This window comes from Balaenoptera acutorostrata, chromosome 3, assembly GCF_949987535.1.
Source record: "Balaenoptera acutorostrata chromosome 3, mBalAcu1.1, whole genome shotgun sequence".
NCBI classification, from domain to species: domain Eukaryota; kingdom Metazoa; phylum Chordata; class Mammalia; order Artiodactyla; family Balaenopteridae; genus Balaenoptera; species Balaenoptera acutorostrata.
The window spans coordinates 140,582,539-140,603,205 of record NC_080066.1 but is presented as its reverse complement, the minus strand read 5'-3'; the positions used below and the strand labels follow the sequence as shown (position 1 = coordinate 140,603,205).

Genomic DNA, 20,667 nt, shown 5'->3' with positions numbered 1-20,667 from the left:
ATTACAGATTGCTCAGATAAGTCTTTCTGAATTATAACTGAAGCAAACTGTACAATTTATTACTATCAAAGAACACACCAGGAATTTTAGGTCAAGATAGCTATTACTGAAAGTTAATGTAACTACATAGTGAAAGGAATACTTTCTTGATTTGAGTGTGAATTACTGAACACATAGACGACATAGCCCATTCTGGTTTGTCTAACGTAATGTTCTACTATGAATTCCATGCTAGTAACAGATGTATGCCGGAAGTTTCATCACATCTTTATAAAGGAAGAATGAGTAATTTTTCCCCAAGTGTGGGACAGGTAAAATGCAAAAATTCATATGTATGCAGCTCATTCATTTTTCAAAAAAAAAAAAATTACTCAGTATCTACTATTTGCCAGGTATTGAAGCAACTCTCAGAATAAAACAGACAGCAAAGACTCCATGCTCTCATGGAACTTGTAATTCAGTAGGGGGAAAAAAAAAAAAAAGGATGTTAATAAATATCATGAAAGAGAAAGTCAGGGCTCTATGGGTGTGGATAAAAAGGGAAACCAACATGAACAAGTTTAGAAAAGGCCTTCCTAAGGAAATGACAGTTAAGCTTAGATCCAAAGGATGAGGAAGAGTTAGCAAGGCAAGAGGAGCAGAGCAATGGTCTAGCAAAGGGAAGAACTTAGGTAAAGCAGTACAGAGTCACAGCGCATACTGAGAATACAGGAAACAGGTCACTCCAGCTCAGGATGAGGCTAGTGATGCAGGCAGAAAGTATCCAAAAGAAGGCCTTATAGGAATGTTAAGAACTGCACATTTTATTCAAAGGGAAATTGGAAGCCACTAAAAATTTGTCAGGAACCTGGTAATTTAAATAGGCTAGTTTGGCTGCACAGTGGATTAGAGAAGCAGAAGTTGATTATAGAGACACTCCGTATGAGAATGTTTCTCTATTCCAGGCTTGAGACAATGGTTCCTGGATTAGGGTGGTGGCAGTGGAAATAAAGTACTAGTTCAAGAGATAGTTAAGGACCAACTGAATATGGGGGAAGGGGAAGGGAAGGAGAAAGTATTGTCAAGCTCAACTTCCAGCTACCTAGTCAGGTATAACAGAAAAGATGCCCTCACAGAGATAATGGAAAACTGGAGGAGGAGAAGCAAATTGGGGTGGGACAAGAGAAAAGGGAAAGATCATGAGTTTAATTTTGGACTTGAGTCTGAAGCGCTTATATAAGAAATACATGAGTTGAGATGCAGAATGGTAGCTGGATATATGCATCAAGTGCTAAGAATAAAATTATGGAATGAACATAATTTGGGAGTTATCAGTATTTAGATGGTATTTGAAACCATAAGAGTAGATGCTTAATATTTAGGGAGGGGAGACAGAATGAGAAGAGAGAAAGGACTGAGGCAGAGACCTAGAGAACTACAATGTATAATCGTATGACAAAAGAAGCTGTGGTGGTTAATTTTATGCATCAACATAAAATTATGTTGAATAAGCCACACGACACCCAGATATCTGGTTTATCATTACTCTGTGTGTGTGTCTGAGTGTCTGTGAGGGTGTTTCTGGAAGAGATTAGCATTTGAATTGACGAACTAAGTAAAGCAGATGGCCTTCCCCAGTGTGGGTGGGTATTATCTAATCTGTTGAGACCTGAGATTAACAAAAAGGTGGAGGAAAGTTTAATTCACTCTGCCTGACTCTTTAAGCTGGAACACTGATCTTCTCTTGTCCTTGGTGCTCCAGACTGGCATCTAGACTTGGACTAGCATCTACACCATTGGTTCTGTTTCAGGCCTTTGAAATGCAGCACCGGTTTTCCCAGCTCTCCAGCTTGTAGACAGCAGATCATGGGACTTTTCAGCCTCCACAACTGTGTGAGCCAATACCTTATAATTTCCTTCCTTCCTTCCTCCCCCTTCCCTTCCTTCCTTCCTTCCTCCCTCCCTTCCCCCTTCCCTTCCTTCCTCCCTCGCTCCCCCTTCCCTCCCTCCCTACCCCCCTTCCTTGCCTTCCTCCCTCCCTCCCTCCCTTTCCTTCCTTCCTTCCCTTCCTCCCTTCCCTCCTTTCCTCCATCTCTCCCTTCCTTCCCTCCCTTCCTTAGTTTCCTCCATCTCTCCCTTCCTTCCCTCCCTTCCTCCCTCCCTTCCTCTATTTCTCCTAATGGTTCTGTTTCTCGGGACAATCCTAACATGGAAGTTAAGATATTTTAAAGTGAAGGGTGTATTCAGGTATGGTAAATGCTGCCGTCTCCTGCCAATATCTCATATACTCTCTTCCCCTCGACTTGCACAGGAGGTAGATGCAAGGGAGGTATAAGCCACTTGGAAAAGAGTTAGAACCTGCTACTTGTGCCTCTCCCCTTCTTGTAATTTTAGGGAGATAATAATAGCAGACAGGGACAGAAAACCTATTAGATTTCTCCATCAAGGAGCTCCAAGGGGCCTATTCCTAGTATTGGGTGGGCCAAAAAGTTCGTTCGGGTTTTCCGTAACATGTTATGGAAAAACCTGAACGAACTTTTTGGCCAACCCAATACTTATAGCAGTAGTGTTTCTTACAGCAAAAGAACAAAAGAAACAACACAAGTGTCCATTGACAGGAGAATGGACAAATTATTATTACTTATACAGTATAATATTATACAGCAGTAAAAACAAAGGAGCTACAGCTACATGCATGCATGTATCAACATTGGGGAATCTCACAAACAATGCTGAGAAAACAAAAACTACAAACAAGTTACAGAAAATATGCAGAGCATGGTCCATTTATATAAAGTTCTAAACATGCAAAACTAAATACAGAATATGTACATATATATGACCAAACTGTAAAGAAAAGCAAGGAAATGATAATCACCATATTCAGGGTGAGTGAATCTCTGATGTTAGGTGGAACCACAGCAGGGGTAAGAGAAATGCACACAGGTAGTTTCAACAGCATTGGTTATGCTCCATCTCATAAGTTAATGCGTAGAATTCAAAATACAGGACTTGAAGGAGTAGAGGAGGGAGAAGCAATAAGAATGGAAACAATTTAGCAACTGTTTTATTATTACTCTTTATAAAGTATATATACTATATATTTTCTATGTATGAAATATTTCATTAAAAAGAGTAGTGCAGGGCTTCCCTGGTGGCGCACTGGTTGAGAATCCGCCTGCCAATGCACGGGACACGGGTTCGAGCCCTGGTCTGGGAGGATCCCACATGCCACGGAGCAACTAGGCCCGTGAGTCACAACTGCTGAGCCTGCACGTCTGGAGCCTGCGCTCCGCAACAAGAGAGGCCATGATAGTGAGAGGCCCGCGCACCGCGATGAAGAGTGGCCCCCACTTGCCGCAACTAGAGAAAGCCCACGCACGGAAACGAAGACCCAACACAGCCATAAATAAATAAATAATTAATTAATTAATAAATAAAATAAAGTAGTTCCTCGTGCAGGTTCTCAAGTCAGGTTTAAAAAAAATAAAAAGAGTAGTGCACAAAAGATAGTCACAACCACAGCTGCCATTAATCCAGTCAACAATCTTAATGGAAACACTGAACCATTCCTAGTTGACCTTGATTTCACCAAATATTACTACTTATAGCTACTTTGATTCCATTTGTAATAATTCATGTTAATTATAATAATTCATCTTAAAGTATATTTAATACTAAAACATGTTACATTCATATTGTTCTTTCTACTGTTTTAGTAGACTCCCTCCTGGTTTCCATGCAAAGTCAATAACTAATTTAAGATGAGAAAAGTTAGTAAAATCAGATTTATCAGCAAAGAACCCTTTGAAGATTACACATCTAAACAGCAGGCCTAATGATCAGTGGTTAAAAAGCTGATCTACTAAAGCAGCAAAAACAAAGTGATGGATGAAATCAGTTAAGTGGTCAATGAAGCCTCAGCCAAAGCCCTGATAAACTGGAATCTTTTCCCACGATAATGCTGCAAATTTCTATTTCTTTATTAGCATGAAACATACTGAGCTCTCTGGGGCTAGTATTAAGGCTAACAGCCTAGATGGAGAAACCAAATTCAATTCCTCTCCCCATCCAATGGTAGTTGGGTAAGCACCCTGCTAAGTTTGAAGAAGGAAAACTCTCCGCATTGGTATGGTCTCCTAATGACTACAGACTCTAAATTAAATATAAACCACCCCAGTCTTCTCCCCTGTACCATTTCCCCCTTTGTCCCTGTACCACATAAATATATAAAGACATAATGATTTAGTAGAAAGGACAAAGATTTTAGAAACAGATACATTTGGGTTTGAATCCCTCCTTGGACAACTACTAACATTATGATTTAGAAAGTTCTTTTATTTTTCAAACTTCAGCTTTTTTTTCCGTAAAAGGGAGATAATAATACCTCATACTATTTTTTAGAAGATTAAATTTAAAAATATACAAGTAAAGCGTATGGCACAGAAGAGACATTTGATAAGGTATAGTGTCCCTGTACAAACTACATGTTCTCTCTCTCTCTTTTTTAAACATCTTTATCAGAGTATAATTGCTTTACAATGGTGTGTTAGTTTCTGCTTTAAAACAAAGTGAATCAGCTATACATATACATATATCCCCATATCTCCTCCCTCTTGTGTCTCCCTCCCACCCTCCCTATCCCACCCCTCTAGGTGGTCACAAAGCACCAAGCTGATCTCCCTGTACATATTCTCTTTGACACTATTAATACAAAGTATGCTTTCACAAGGAATAGGCTTTTTTTTTTTTTAGAAGATTGTATTGGGGCAGGGTTATTTTTTTTTTTTTTTTTTTTTTTATTTATTTTTGGCTGTGTTGGGTCTTCGGTTCGTGCGAGGGCTTTCTCCAGTTGCGGCAAGCGGGGGCCACTCTTCATCGCGGTGCGGGGACCGCTCTTCATCGCGGTGCGCGGGCCTTTCTCTATCGCGGCCCCTCCCGTCGCGGGGCACAGGCTCCAGACGCGCAGGCTCAGCAATTGTGGCTCACGGGCCCAGCTGCTCCGTGGCATGTGGGATCTTCCCAGACCAGGGCTCGAACCCGTGTCCCCTGCATTAGCAGGCAGATTCTCAACCACTGCGCCACCAGGGAAGCCAGGAATAGGCTTTTCATAGCCCAAATTTCCAAAGTCCTTTACCTTTTACTAATTAGCATGTACTTCTCCTTTCCAACTCTGTGACCTTCATCTACTCCCATATCTACTCCAACAATAATGTTGCCCTCTCTCTTCCCCCTTTCATTATACCCCAATTATGAAGATCCGAGTGAAGCTTTCGTTTTTGTTTTTTTTGAATTAGACAAATTAGAGTACTGCTTGTTAATATTTTATCACAGGGTAACAGAGTAACCCAAGGACGCCAATACCTACATGTTAAAAGTGGGAAAAATTTACATACATACATATACAGCATATATAATACATTTATATATTCACAAACATATATGTGCAGATCTATACTTCATAAATTCTATGCACACCCTAGAATATTTTATTTCAAAAGTTAAATTGCTACATTATTTCCACTCTCACCACCGTTTCTTCCTCTTATTCTTCATATCCTGTGTTTTAACTCCCACTCCTATGAACTGACCCTTTATCTGTCCTTGTCCTCCTCAACATCTTCCACTCTCTCTACATCTGGAGACAGCCTCCAGCTGTGAAATGCTCTTAGCCTATGGCTTCCATAAAAATGCCTATAATTTGGACCATACTCCTAACTGCTTTGATACATGATTCCCCAAATTTCCCTTCTTCCACCTGCTTCTTAATTTACTAGTTTTCTTTTCGGCTTACTTCCTCTTCTCCAATTCTTGACTCCATCTCTGAAATGGATTCATTCACCACCACCTTCATTCACTACCTCTGTTCTACTAAACCCTATAATGCTATCCTTTGCCCTTTTGCCCTTCTTTCTGTTTGGGTGGCCCTTTGCACTTGACTGTCTCACTTGCACTATAAATTTAATATTTTCATAACTGAACTGATCTTCCTTTACAAACCTACCCCTCTGTGTCTCTTATTTCTCTTAATAGTTTCAACGTACTCTTAAGGTCATTTTGGAATCCTCTTTCCCCTGCATACCAATGAGAAATCTACATCACAGTATCTCTCTACAAACATCTATTTACCTCTCACATCATCTTCATTGCCAATATTATTACCTTATTTCAGCTCCTTATTACCTCTTTCTGGACTACTGCTAATAGTCTCTTAACTGAGCTCCCTATTTCCAGTATGGTCTCTCCATTCCAACCTATTCATGGTTACCAAATTACTGTTCCTAGGGCAAAGCTCTGCATCGCTCTCACACAAACAGACGTTCATAGGCTCCCTGCTGTGTGTAGAATGAAGTCAAAATTCCTTAGACTACCATTCAAGGACTATTGCACTTGATTCCAACCTACCTTTCCAAACATATTTCCCATTAATTATCTCCACATACCCTGAACTTAAGTCAAAGTCAACCATGAGGTTTTCAGTTATTCCCTATGAAAGCCTCATCACTACTCACTCCATACCTTTGTTTAGGCTATTTCATTATCTTGGAATGACCTCATCATTGCCTGTCTTCCAAAGCCATGGTTCAAATGTCAACCCCTCAATTCTGAACAGAAACTTGAGAAGCTTCCTATGCAACACAGAAATGTTATATACTATAAGAAAAAAATAAAATAAAATAAAATAAAATAAAATAAATAACTAAGTTTAAAAGCAAGAAAACTCGGGCTTCCCTGGTGGTGCAGTGGTTGGGGGTCTGCCTGCTAATGCAGGGGACGCGGGTTCGAGCCCTGGTCTGGGAAGATCCCACATGCCGCAGAGCAACTAGGCCCGTGGGCCACAACTGCTGAGCCTGTGCGTCTGGAGCCTGTGCTCCGCAACAAGAGAGGCCGCGATAGTGAAGAGGCCCGCGCACCGCGATGAAGAGTGGCCCCCGCTTGCCGCAGCTGGAGAAGGCCCTCGCACAGAAACGAAGACCCAACACAGCCAAAAATAAATATAAAAATAAATAAATAAATAAAAGATTACTATAAAAGCAAGAAAACTCTCAAGTGCCAGAAATAATAGACGAACGCAAAGTCAGAGCATGAGCAGAGGCTGAAGTTCAGGGAAGAGGTGACCAGTGATTCAACACCCATATAGGGACAGAAGACAGGCTGCAGCCCTGTCAGAGGTAGGAAGCTGGAACTAGGCTTGGCTCCCTGCATATAACCTGGAGCTACAAAATGCTGTCCATCCCATTTGTAAAACAACTTGTAGGAAAATTTTGTTCACTGGCCTGGGACAGTCACAAGAAAGTGTAGGGGCATTGGTAGAAAATAAATCATACATAAGAAATCATAATACCCAAGACTACTCCCCCGCCAGGAAATTAAGAATAGCAATTGTTCCAGATTCAGTGAAGCCAATAGGACCTTGGCAGAAGCAAACATGAATCTCTACATCAGCATGCCTTCACAATCCAAGGCTCATGGGAAAGCAACTCCCACTAAAAAGGGTTCATATTTAAAAAAATAAAAAGAGGAAGAAGAAGAAATGAACTTCACTTATAAAAAGAGTCAGAAGACACAAACAACCAATGGCAGGACTAACACTCAGACCCATAGATAAGAGAATCTGAAAGAAACATTAAAAGAAGTACATTTCATGTCAAAAGAGATGAAGAAATAGATGCCATAAGGCAAGAAAAATATGAAAAAAAACAGACATTTTCTTTAAAAAAAAATCCAACAGCAATATTTGGAACAAAAACATCAATGGACAGGTTAAGCAGTTGATTATCCACAGACAGAGAGAAAATGAGTAAATTGGAAGACACGTGTGGAAAACACAAAGGATTTAGCAGGGCTTAAAAAGATGGAAAATGTGAAAGAAGCACTAAAGGAGATACTGCAGCAAGGTGGAAATTAAATCCCAATGGGAAGAACAGGATACAAGGAGCAAAGATGAGCCAAAAACACTACCACCACCACCACAAAATGGTATCAAAAGAAGGGGAAGAAGTCTAAGGTTAAAACATTCTAAAGCCTTTGTTTTGTTCAAAAGGAAGAAAGATGTTACCTTTAGACCTCTGAAAAATAACATTTGTTAATTCCGGGTGGCAGAATTATATTTCTTTATTAGATTATTCTCTGTACTTCTCTATGTTCAAAATATTTAACAACATTTTTGGATGCCACTTCCTCTGGATTGCCCAGGCAGAATTACTTCTTCCTCCTCTGACTTTGCATGCACTTTACCTCTCTGGTAAGTATCATGGCTTTTTATAAATGTTATATATTCCCTGTTAGATAAGTTTCTTGATAGCAAGATAAATATCTACTCACTAAACAGCCACTGCTTAAAAAAAAAAAATCCTAATTTGTAAGTAGAGGGTATAGAATTTTTTAAACTAAATCAATGCTTGTTAAGTTAAGGATCTAAAGAATGGCCATGAAAATAGATGTCAAGTAAAAATATACAGGACATGAAAAGAGTTATCACCACAAATTATGAGCTATGGAGGAAGATGGCAGAGGACTGAATGGAAGACAGGCTGTGTACATCAGTCACTGAGGAAGACAGGAAGATTTCCTGGAAATTAGAAGATGTCTACAATAATGACAGAGATGGGCATAATGTATAAATATGTAGAGTGTAAAATGACATTATTTAACATAAAAATATTCGTATTTTCGTAAATAGGTGTATTTGAAAATTGTTTTGAGATTTTATCATGCTCTGTCTCATAAGCTGAACTCTCAATGTGTTAACCAATTTTATACTCAAAGATATACACTATAATGGAGTATAGCTATAAATGCAAAGAAAAACCAGAAATTCAAACAGAAGTAGACACTCCCAAAGCTAGATATCTTGTAAGATATTTATTTTTCCACTCAAAGCACCTTCTCAAAAGCTCTATTTCATACACTGGAATCTGAATCATGTCGATAACTTAGATAAATCTCTAAAGCAAACAATAACAAGCAGAGACAAAGTCAAGTGGATAAAATAACTGATGTTTTTCCTTAATTATGGAAAATTCTATTTTCCAGCAAGTAAAAACAGGTTCATAAAATATCTACTCAAGGGAGCAGTGACTATAAGCAGTAAAATCTGAAAAAGCTCCAAGAGTTCTGGTTTAATGCATAACAATTTCAAGTTTTTAAGAAGCATTTTTAATACTTAAGCCCACAGAAAACTTGTACTCTCTTCCAAAAGCAAAACCACAGCATCACTTTGGGAAAAAAAAAATCTATGCCCATTATCATAAGTAATGTGCTAATGCAATCAATTTTTACCAAAAATGAAGCTTTTCTGGAATAGAATGCCTTAATAGACTAATCAGTCAGTGGGTTAAATACCATTTGGACCAAAAACTTCATGTGTAAAGAAAATATTTTCCTCTTATTTAAAAAATTATAGCCTTATTTTCAGTATTCTGATTTGTTTCCAGACTACATTTTTTAGCAATGCGTTATGCCTTTGCACATGCTGGTATATTTTAAATAAAAACACATTTTAATCAGTTACATATGACTTATTTTGAAAATAAGTTTTTAAAGTTTAATTTTACAGAACCTGCTTTAATACACTGTAAAACTTCTTAAACACCTAGATTTCTTATTTCATTACTTTAAAAGATTAAAGAAAGAAAAAAGCCCTATTGTTTTCTTGAATTCTACCTTTTGGGAGAAAAATTATTTTTACTTGTTGTTCCAAAGTTCATAAAACAAGCCAGATAATATGCTTATCTCTAGGATCATGCTTTGAGGTGGACCTGCCTCAATGAGTCAGCAAAAGTAAAAAAGAAGCAAAATACAGGGATTTCCCTGAAGGTCCAGTGGTTAGGACTCCACGCTTCCACTGCAGGGAGCATGGGTTCAATCCCTGGTCAGGGAACTAAGATCCCACATGTCATGCAACACTGCCAAAAAAAAAAAAAAAAAGCAAAATACAAACTAAGATTATTCATGATTTTTTTGTTCCTAATTGGGCCTCCATTTGTAAAAACTAATGTTTTATGGAACTAAAGATAGGATCATTTTATTTGAAATGATATAAAATAAATACCAAGGGGATACAACCCCATCCTTTAAAGATACACTTAAAATAAGTCCTACATGTGGTTACTGAAAATGAATTTTAAATGTTTTGTAAAATACATGAGAGGAATAGTGGGTAAAGAAAGCATAGACAGTACAGTAAGGGAAGTAACACAGAATCCTAAAACTGGAAGGGAACATTAGAAATCATCTTATCTCACTGCTCATTAACAAATAAAGCTCACCAACCATGCCAAGACACAGCCCTGCCCACCAGCAGGTGGGCACCAGCTGCAGGACCTCCCAGGGCCCTGCAGACAGGCACCTGAGGACCTGGCTAGCAAAGCCCTAGTACCCCCAAGGCACCACAGCCAGCTGTGTGAGGACATGGCCACACTCACCAGCAACTGGCAGCCTCCACACAAGGCAGGGCCTGGCAGCCAACCAGGCAGAGGGCAGAAGTGCACCCACAGTGTCTACCAGTGCACCCACAGTAGTCAACCCCTCCTCAACAGAAGAACCTGCACACCCTACATATGGGGGAAGCCCTAGAGCATATAGCTCTGGTAACCAGAGAGTAGTGTGCTGCTGACACAGGACATCACCTACAAAAGACCACTTCTCCAAGATCGGGAAACATAACCAACCTACCTAATACACAGAAATAAAAACAGAGAATTAGACAAAATGAGACAACAGAAGAATATGTTCCAAAAGAAGGAACAAGATAAAACCTCAGAAGAACTATGTATGCAGAGTGGAGGAAAGCGATCTACCCAATAAAGAGTTCCGGGTAACGATCATAAAGGTGCTCAATAAACTGAGGAGAAAAATGGATGAAAACAGTGAGAAGTCTAACAAAGAACTAGAAAATATAAAGAAGGATCAAACAGAGCTGAAGAATATAGTAACTAAAATAAAAAACACACTAGAAGGAATCAACAGCAGATTAAATAATAAAGAGGAATGGATCAGTGAACTGGAAGAATGAGTAGTAGAAATCACACATGCAGAACAGAAAAAAGAATAAATAACGAGGACACTTTAAGAGAAAACTAGGACTACATCAAGCATACTAAGCATACTATATATAGGAGCCCAAGAAGGAGAAGAGGAAGGAGCAGAGAATTTATTGTAGAAATAATAGCTGAAACTTTCCAACCCTGGGAAAGGAAACAGACATCCAAGTCCAGGAAGCACAGAGAGTCCCAAACAAGTTTAAACCAAAGAGGTCCAAGACACACTGTAATTAAAATGGCAAAAGATAAAGATCAAGAGAGAATATTAAAGCAGCAGCAGAAAAGGAACTATTTACATACAAGGGACCTACCATAAGGCTACCAGCTGATGTTTCAGCAAAAACTTTGCAGTCCAGAGGGAGTGGCAAAATACATTCTAAGTGATAAAAGGGAAAAAGTCTACAACCAGCAATACTCTAATTGGCAAGGCTATATTCAGATTTTAAGGAAAAATAGAGTTTTACAGACACCAAAAGCAAAAGAGCTCAGCTTGTAAACTAGCTTTGTAAGAAATGTTAAAAGGGATTCTTCTAAGGGGAAAAAACCACAATTAGAAATATAAAAATTACAAAAGGAGCACACTGAGATCAAGATGTTGGAGTAGGAGGACATGGAACTCACCACCCCTCATGAAGAGATCTCCATGTGCAGCAATTCACACTGAAAACTAACTGAAGACTGGCAGAAAGACTCTTGTACAACCAAAGCTGTAAAAAAGATGTACACAGAATCAGGAAGGAAGGGAAGAGAAGCAATCAGGTTGGGACCTGTGCCTTTACAGGGAGACACAGAGGGTTGAGCCATATATTGAGTGCTTCAGCCCTAGGGTCCAACACTGGAAAGACGAGTCCACTTAGCTGGGTAGAAATATAGTGGGACCAACAGGAGGGCTGTAAGAAACATAGATTCTATGCAGGAAAAGCGTGAATACGTGCTTACTCTTGAAACAAGGCAGAGAAAGCAAATTGAAACTGCACTGGACTCTGGTCCATTTCCCACAGCCAGCCTGGCATGAGTCCCAACCTGAGCCAAGTGCCCGCTCAGGCGCTGCTTGCTTCACAACACAACTCCACATTAGGGCGAGGGCTGCCTCAGCCAAGGGTAGTGCTCAGTTGTGAAGGACTGTGCCAGCCTGGGGCCAGGGAGGCATCTGAACAGGGTGGGGGTTAGGCCATTACTGGGCTTATAAAAAGGAAGTGAATCAAAAGTGGTCTTGGGCTCTGCCTCCAGCAGGGACTGCCACAGCTGCACCCAGATGCATGCTAAGTGCCTATACCCACACTGAGCATCCACACTGCCCTACCTACTCTGCAATGTAGCTCCACACTAGGGCAAGGGCTGTAGCAACCAAGGGGAGTGCTCAGTTGTGCGGGACACAAAGGCAGCTTGGACCCAGGACAGCAACTGAATGGGGCAAGGGCAGTCATAACTGATGCTTATTGAGGCAGCACATCACAAGCGGTCACATGCTCTGACTGTGGCCAGGACCACCACAGCCCGCATCCAGACCCACACTGAGCTCCTGTACTGGCCCCTCTTGTTCCAGTACCGCTCAGCCTGTGGGGCAAGGGTGCCAGTGCTGGGATGGGGAGAGCACACACTTAGAGGAAATGGAGCCAGCTCAGACCCAATCCTTAAAGCTTCTGCTCCAGCAATATGGGAACTGACCCTGCCCCCCAATAGGGGGTGGTGTTGGCTGCTGAGCAGAGGGGAAGCCCCAACTCACACTTGGCTCCACTCTAGCCCCTCCATTTCCAGCCCCACCTCCTACCCTAGGGAAAGACATAACTTGTGCTCACGTCAGATCCAGCTCTCCTACCAAAGTCACTGGGTACATACAGACTATATAGGGATGCTTCCATACAAGGACACCCCTTCAACAATACAACAGGTAACTGTTTCACCTAATTTCAGAGACAGAGAAAGTTAAGCAAAATGAGAAAGCAGACGAATTTTTTTCAATTGAAAGAATAAGAGAAAACCTCTGAAAATTACCAAAAAAAATCTCATCAATAAAAGCAAAAAAACAGTAAAGGTAGTAGATCAACCATGTATAAAGCTAGTAGGAAGGTTAAATGATAAGGTAGTAAAATCACCTATATCCACAATAAGTAGCTAAGGGATATACAAAACAAACAGATGTAAAATATGATGTCAAAAATATTAAAGGCAGGGGAGTAAAAATACAGGGTTGTTAGGATGTGTTGGAACTTAAAAGATCATCAACTTAAAATAATCATTCATATATATGTATGTGTGTGTGTGTATGTGTGTAACAATACTTATATGAGACAAAATAGACTTTAGTACAAAGACTATAACAAGAGACAAAGAATGACATTACATAGTGATAAAGGGATAGATCCAACCAGGATATATAACAGTTGTAAATATATATACACCCAAAATAGGAACACCTAAATACATAAAGCAAATATTAACAAACATAAAGGGAGAAACTGATGGTAACACAATAATAGTAGAGGACTTCAACACCCCATTAACATCAATGGGCAGATCATCCAGACAGAAAATTGATAAGGAAACACTGGCCTTAAATGACACATTATACAAGAAGGACTTTATATTTATGTAACATTCCATTCAAAAGCAGAATACACGTTCTTTTCAAGTGCACATGAAATATTCTCCAGGATAGATCACATGATGGCCATAAAACAAGTCTCACTACATTTAAGAAGACTTAAATTATATAATGCATCTTTCCCAACCACAACAGTATGAGACTAGAAATCAACTACAAGAAAAAGACTGCAAAAAGAAAGATGTGGAGGCTAAACAATATGCTAAACAACCAGTGTGTCACTGAAGAAATCAAAGAGAAAAATTTAAAATACCAGAAGACAAAAGAAAATGGAAACACAACAATTTAACACTAATGACATTCTTGCTTATCTCTGTATCCTAGTGCCTAAAGATTGGGTACATAATATCAATTCAATAAATACTTTGTGAACAGATGAATTGGCGGGGGCAGGCGGGTGGACTGGGACAGATACACCAGGGGACACCCAGATAGCTTAAGAACTTTTATCTTCTTGGAAAGAATCTATTTATTCAATGAACATATCTTGAACACTTAACTATGTACCAGTATTGTGCTAGTTGATAGAAGACAGTCTCTGTTCCCAAGGAGATCAAAGTCTAGTGTGAAGAAAGATGATTTTTTAAATATAAGAGAACTGGAAGCCTGGAGAAGTCAGGAGAGTGTTTGCAGAAAACATACATAACTTGATAACTTCATACATAAGGGACAACAATCATTTGCCAGGTAGACAGAGAGGCAGGGGGGATGTAAAAGAAAAGAATATACAATGGCTAGATGCCTGAGAGAACATAGTGTATTCTAAGTGTCAAATTTGAAGGGCCTTGTATGCTTTGAACTTTTTTTTAATCAGATAATCAGGACACATAAAAAATGTTAGTAGGTGAGTAATGCATTCTGACCTGAATTTTAGAAACCTTTATATGAAAAAGATTGAAGAAAGAAAGAGAGAAAAAGGAAGCAAAGTAAATGATTATGAGCGCCTCTAGGGGCTATGACCCTTAGGGCCTTAACTGGCTTAATTATATGTGAGACATAAGCAAGAAGAACTCTTTAACAACTCCCAAGTCTCTGGCACAGAAGATTGGCTGGGCTAAGTTTCACCACAACAGAATCCACAATGGCTAGAACAGGTTTCACAAAGAAGATAAGCTCAATTTTGGGACATAAGGAACTGAAGTACATGTCAGACATGCAGGTAGAAAGATAGAAATGTTCAGGATCCAGTTGGAAATCTAAGTTTAAAACAAAATAAATATGGGCTTAAGAATTAGTACCAATCACTGTACCTTTTTAACTGGTTTTCCCAGAGACCTTGGGTTCTGAGTAAGTGCATTTAATGGCACAGTGAGGGCAGAATGGGGAGGATGCCCACACTGGACCTGTCACCCCCAACCTAACAGAGTAGTTCTGTTCTCATCTGTTTTATATTTTGGGGTCCTAGTAAGAATTCTTTTAACTATTCAGTTTCTTTTAAAGGTTTGAAAACTATTATCATATATACTTTAGAGTCAAACATTTGGTGTTATGTCTTCTCTACCCGCTTAGTAGTGGACTCAGGAAAGTTAATGTGGCTGTTCAGAGTTGTTATAAATTATCAGGAACAATACACAAAAAAGTGCCTAGGACAGAGCCTAGTACGTAGTAGGTACTTAACAGTGAATGAGACTAAAGGTCAAGGAAAGACCTTATACAGCAATAACTTTAGCAGAGGAAGAAGAGATGGACAAAAAGGATTTAGAAGAAGTCAGAGAGAAAGAAAACTAAAAGGAAGTAGTGTGATAAAGCAAAGGAAAGACACAGTTTGAGGAATATGAGAGTAGTTTAGCAGAGAGGTAAAACAAGATAAGGACTACAAGATAACCCACCAAATTTTATAATTGGGAAGTCATGATGAATTACCAAAATCAGATTATCTTTGTATGTAAATGTCATATACTGAAACAATATAATTAAAATGCTAAAAATACTTATGTGATCTTGATTCATAAAGAATAAAGTATGTGCTTATAAAGAAATTTTAGAAAGTACCCCAATGACCTCTGCCCTTCTTGTCCTGTGGTTATGACCAAAGATTTATTCAGGCCCATGTTGTAAAGTGTTTCTTATAAAAAATCCATTTTGTGTCCAAATTTATTCTAAACAAAAATGAGAAATATACATATTGTTAGAATTCTAAATAAAGATCCTCTAATTGGTACAGCCACTGTGGAAAACAGTATGGAGGTTCCTCAAAAAATTAAAAATAGAACCACCATATGATTCAGCAATTTTGATCCTGGGTATATAGCTGAAGAAACGAAAACACTAATTTGAAAAGATATATGCAGCCCAATATTCATAGCAACATTATTTACAGTAACTAAGATACAGAAGCAACCTAATGTCCATCAACAGATGAATGGATAAAGAAAATGTGGTGTGTGTATATACACACACACAATGGAATATTAGCCATAAAAAAGAATGAAATTTTGACATTTACAACATGGAGGGACCTGGAGGGTATTATGCTTAGTGAGATAAGTCAGAAAGAGAAAGACAAATACTATGTTTTCACCCATATGTGGAATCTAAAAAATAAAACGAATGAATATAACAAAACAGAAGCAGAGTCACAGATAGAGAGAACAAGTCAGTGGTTACCAAAGGGGGGAGGGGGAGGGGCAAGATAGGTGAAGGAAATTAAGAGGTACAAAGTACTAGGTATAAAATAAATAAGTTACAAGGATGTAATGTACAGCACAGGGAATATAGCCAATATTTTATAATAACTATATGCAGTATAATCTATAAATATATCAAATCGCTATGTTGTACACTTGAAACAAATATAATATTACAAGTCAATTATATGTCAAGTAAAAAAAAAAAAAAAGATCCTCTGTCTTTTTCCTGGGAAACATCTCTAAACATAAGTCAAAGTATCTGACTCTTCTCTTACATAATAATAAGTTTTTCACGATACATTATAGACTCAGAAAATGGATTTTTTAAAAAAAATGCTGCCTACATCTCAGAAGACATTTCTAAACATAGTAGGAGGCTATAGTTTAGGAAATATCCTTACTCCTAAAGAAGGTTACCTTGAAAAAGAAAGTACACTGCTGAGACTTGATGAGTGAAAAGCACTTGAGCCTACAGGATGCTATTAAGTGGTACTTAGTAGCTTTGAAACTCTGATTCTTATCTTCACATTAGCTGCTTAATTGCAATGACTGAATTTTCCATTAGGTGACCAAATATTTATTTTATTGGCTTTGGGAAACTGTTATAATCATACTTACAGTAAGAATTTTCTAAACATTTATTTCCTCACAGTGAACAAAGACTTAACACTCCTTAATAGCTATGTTTGCATGAAAACTTCTTGAGTTCTCATTACTTATTTTTCTATGAATAGTTAGGACAATAAAATGGTTCTCAGTACAAGCCAGAAAACCAGAGGTAATTTCTCATAGAAAATTATTAGTTCTAGAAACCAAAACTGAAGTTCCTGTCTTACCAGAATTTAGACAATTTGTAGTTCTGTAATTCTTAGGGGATTTTGCAATTCTTAAGGAATCAGGAGGAAATCAGCTTTTATGCTGGTATAAATTAATATATCCTGCAAACTTAAAAAAATGGTCACATGTTGGCTAATTTGGGCAAACATTTTAGATATTACCTAAAGAGGAAACTAAAGCTCTCACATTTAATATTTTTAAAATAGCATAGCATGCTCAAATCAATGTTTCCCATGTAATGGAGTACTCTGAAATGTCTGTCAATGTGTTACAAGTGAATATATATGAAACTCAAATATTTAATTAACTATATAGCATAGCTGAGGGAAGTCCCGCAAAAGGATGGCAAATCACCTAACATACAGTATAAATATTCAGAGGTTGACTATGGTAAAGAATATCTATGAAATAATTCTGTATTTCTACATAAAATAACATTTTATAAAACAATCAAGACCATAAAGTATCAAACATTAAAGTACTACAGTAATTATATGATAAGGATGTTTTACCATTGCCTAATGATAACAGATAGTACATTAAGTAGAACTTAAAAGAAATGTAAGGATATATTTTTTCCCATAAAGTACATCATACCTTTCATCTGTATACAAGGAATCTTTTAAATAACAAAAAGAAGTAATAATATACTATAATCAGAGAGCAAAGTTGATTTTATACAAATATGTCTATAGCCCATCTCCTCACTCTTACTGTGTTTTCCTTTAAGAGGATAATACTTTCAAATGGTTGACAGAGTGTCTTTGAGTCTTGTGTCAGAAAAATGGAAATGTATATAAATATAAAGAAAACAGAAGATTAAGAATGATCTCTAAGACACAGAGTACAGATTTTTAATCAGTCTATGCTTTAATATTCTAGGTAACTGGCAATGTTCATTAAACTCAAATTTGATTACAAAAGATTGAAAAAGTTTAATAATGTAAGTTTTTCCCTAGTTTGTTTCCTTTTCTTTCTTTGCTCAAGGGCATTTTAGTCTGCAGTGATCCAAAAAATATGCATGTTCTGCTGTAAGTATAATCTGCTGACAAAATATGTGGAACAGAGAACAGATTCACAGAACTCCCAGTTTAACTTACTTCTACTTAATGGTTCTTGATGACTCATATTTCAATTACAAAAAGAAAATAAGCATTGATAAGGTTCCACAACAGATTATATAATTAGATTAATTTTACAAAAATACTTTCATGTTCATTTTCTTCTTTGCTCTTCATAATAACCTAGGGAGGGAGAAAAGAGGGGAGGAAAGCAGAGTATCTTCAGTTTATAAAGAGCAACTCAAGAATCAGGGAAGTCAAATTTGCTTCAGGTAACAGATACTGTCACCTCTGCCTACCAGGTGAGGATAAGAGAAACATGAACAAAACTATTATTACATAATGGTGGTCAAGGAGACATAAACAAGTTATAAAAGTAAATGAGGGGCCATATTAGAAAATGATGGAGGCAGCTCCGAGCTCCCATCCCTCCACAGAAACACTGAAAACAAGTAAAACTGTCAGAACCAACTTTGTCAGAACTCTGGAAAATAGCTAAAGGTTTACAGCAACCAAGAGACAGCTGAATCAGGAAAACGGCAACTGTAAAATGGTAGGCAAGCTTTGTGGCATTTTTACTTGCCCTTGCCCCACACCTTCCCCAGCTCAGCAGCCTACCTTCCCTGTGTGGGGCCGTGGTCCCGGTTTTCAGAGGAAGAAGGGTAGCTATTATAAACAAATTATTGTGTTTGTCTGTTCTATTCTGTCTAGGGGCCTGACTGGACTGACTGAAGGACTGACATGGGGCACTCATCTTTATCTGGGGGAAAAGATTACAGTTGAGAAATACAATAGACCAACTAAAACCTGGAAGGAAAAGCTAGGGAAAGAAAACACATTTTTTAAAATGATAGGATAGAGCATATGTTAGGTCACAAAACAAGTCTCCATAAATCTTAAAAGACTGAAATCATACAAAGAAACCTCTCTAACCACAATGGAATGAAGCTAGAAATCAACTGTAGAAGGAAAGTGGAAAATTCATGAATATGTGGAAATTAAACAACATACACTTAAAGAAGCAATGGGTCAAAGAAGATATGAAAAGGGAAATTAGAAAACACTTAGTGATGAGTGAAATAGAACACACAAAATTCATGAGATACAAAGAAGGCAGTGCTTAGAGGGAGATTTATAGCAGTTAATGCTTATATTAAAAAAAAAAACCTCAAATCAATAACCTAATGTTATGCCTTAAGAAATTAGAAAAAGAATAAACTAAATCCAAAGCTAGTAAAAGGAAGGAAATAATAATGATTAGCATGAACATAAATGAACCAAAGAACAAAAAAACAACAGAGTTAGTGAAAGCCAAAGTTAGTACTTTGAAAAGATTAGCAAAATTGACAAACCTTTAGCTAGACCAATCAAGAAGAAAGACAAAAGATGCAAATAACTAAAAAATAACTATGAACAACTGTATGCCAGCAAATTAGATAACCTAGATATACGGACAATTCCTGGAAACACAAGTTATCTAAACTGATTCAATAAAAAATAGAAAATCTCAACAGACCTATAACAAGTAAGAATTGTACCAGTAATCAAAAACTCCCAACAAGTAAAAGTCCAGAACCAGATGGCATCATTGGTGAATTCCACCAAATATATAAAGAAGAATTAAAATCAATCCTTTCCAAAATCTTCCAAAAAACAGAAGAGGGAGAAACACTTTCTAACTCATTCTATAAGGCCAATATTACCAATATCAAAGCCAAACAATGATATCACAAGGAAATTACTGAGCAATATCTCTTATCAATATAGATGTAAAAACCTCCAACAAAATATTAGCAAAACAAATTCAACAGCATATTGAAAGAATTATATACCATGACCAAGTGGGAATTATCCCAGGAATACAAGGGTGGTTCATCATAGGAAAATCAATATGATGTAATACAAAGGAAAAAAAAAAAAACATGACTGTCTCAATTGACACAGAAAAAGCATTTGAGAAACTCCAACACCTTTTCATAATACAAACACTCAGAGATGGGACTTCCTGGTGGTCCAGTGGGTAAGACTGTGCTCCCAATGCAGGGGACCCAGGTTTGATCCCTGGTCGGGTAACTAGATCCCGCATGCATGCCACAACTAATAGTTCACATGCTGCAACTAAGAAGCCTGCATGCCACAACTAAAAAATAAAAGATACTGTGTGCTGCAAATAAGACCCAGTGCAGCCTAAATAAATAAATAAATATTAAAACTGTTAAAAAAAAAACCACTCAGAGAACTAGAAATAGAAGGGAATCTTCTTTAACATGATTAAGGGCATTTATGAAAAAACAACAGCTGACATCATACTCAATGGTGAAAGACTGAAAGCTCTTCTGCTAATATCAAGAACAAAGACAAGGATGCCTGCCTTCGCCATTGCTGTTGAACACTGTACTGGAAGTTCTAACAAAAGCAATTGGGCAAGGAAACGAAATAAAAGGCATCAAAATTGGAAAACAGGTAAAACTAACTCTATTCACAGAATACATGATCCTATATTTAGAAAA

At 37.8% G+C, this 20,667-nt stretch overlaps 1 protein-coding gene across 2 annotated transcripts in view; it reads right to left on the bottom strand.

Annotated features, from left to right (window-relative positions):
* The window catches only part of MNAT1 (MNAT1 component of CDK activating kinase), a 219,282-nt gene that overhangs the window by 5,150 nt on the left and 193,465 nt on the right, over positions 1 to 20,667 (bottom strand). Inside the window, exon 8 of one of the 2 annotated variants that reach the window (XM_028169248.2) lies at positions 2,963 to 2,990. The exons of the other annotated variant lie outside the window; for it this stretch is intronic. Within the exon in view, the coding sequence (XP_028025049.2) occupies positions 2,978 to 2,990 (13 nt within the window). The 3' untranslated portion in view covers positions 2,963 to 2,977. Of the gene's footprint in view, positions 1 to 2,962; positions 2,991 to 20,667 lie in introns of those variants that run through there. 2 annotated transcript variants of the gene reach the window in all.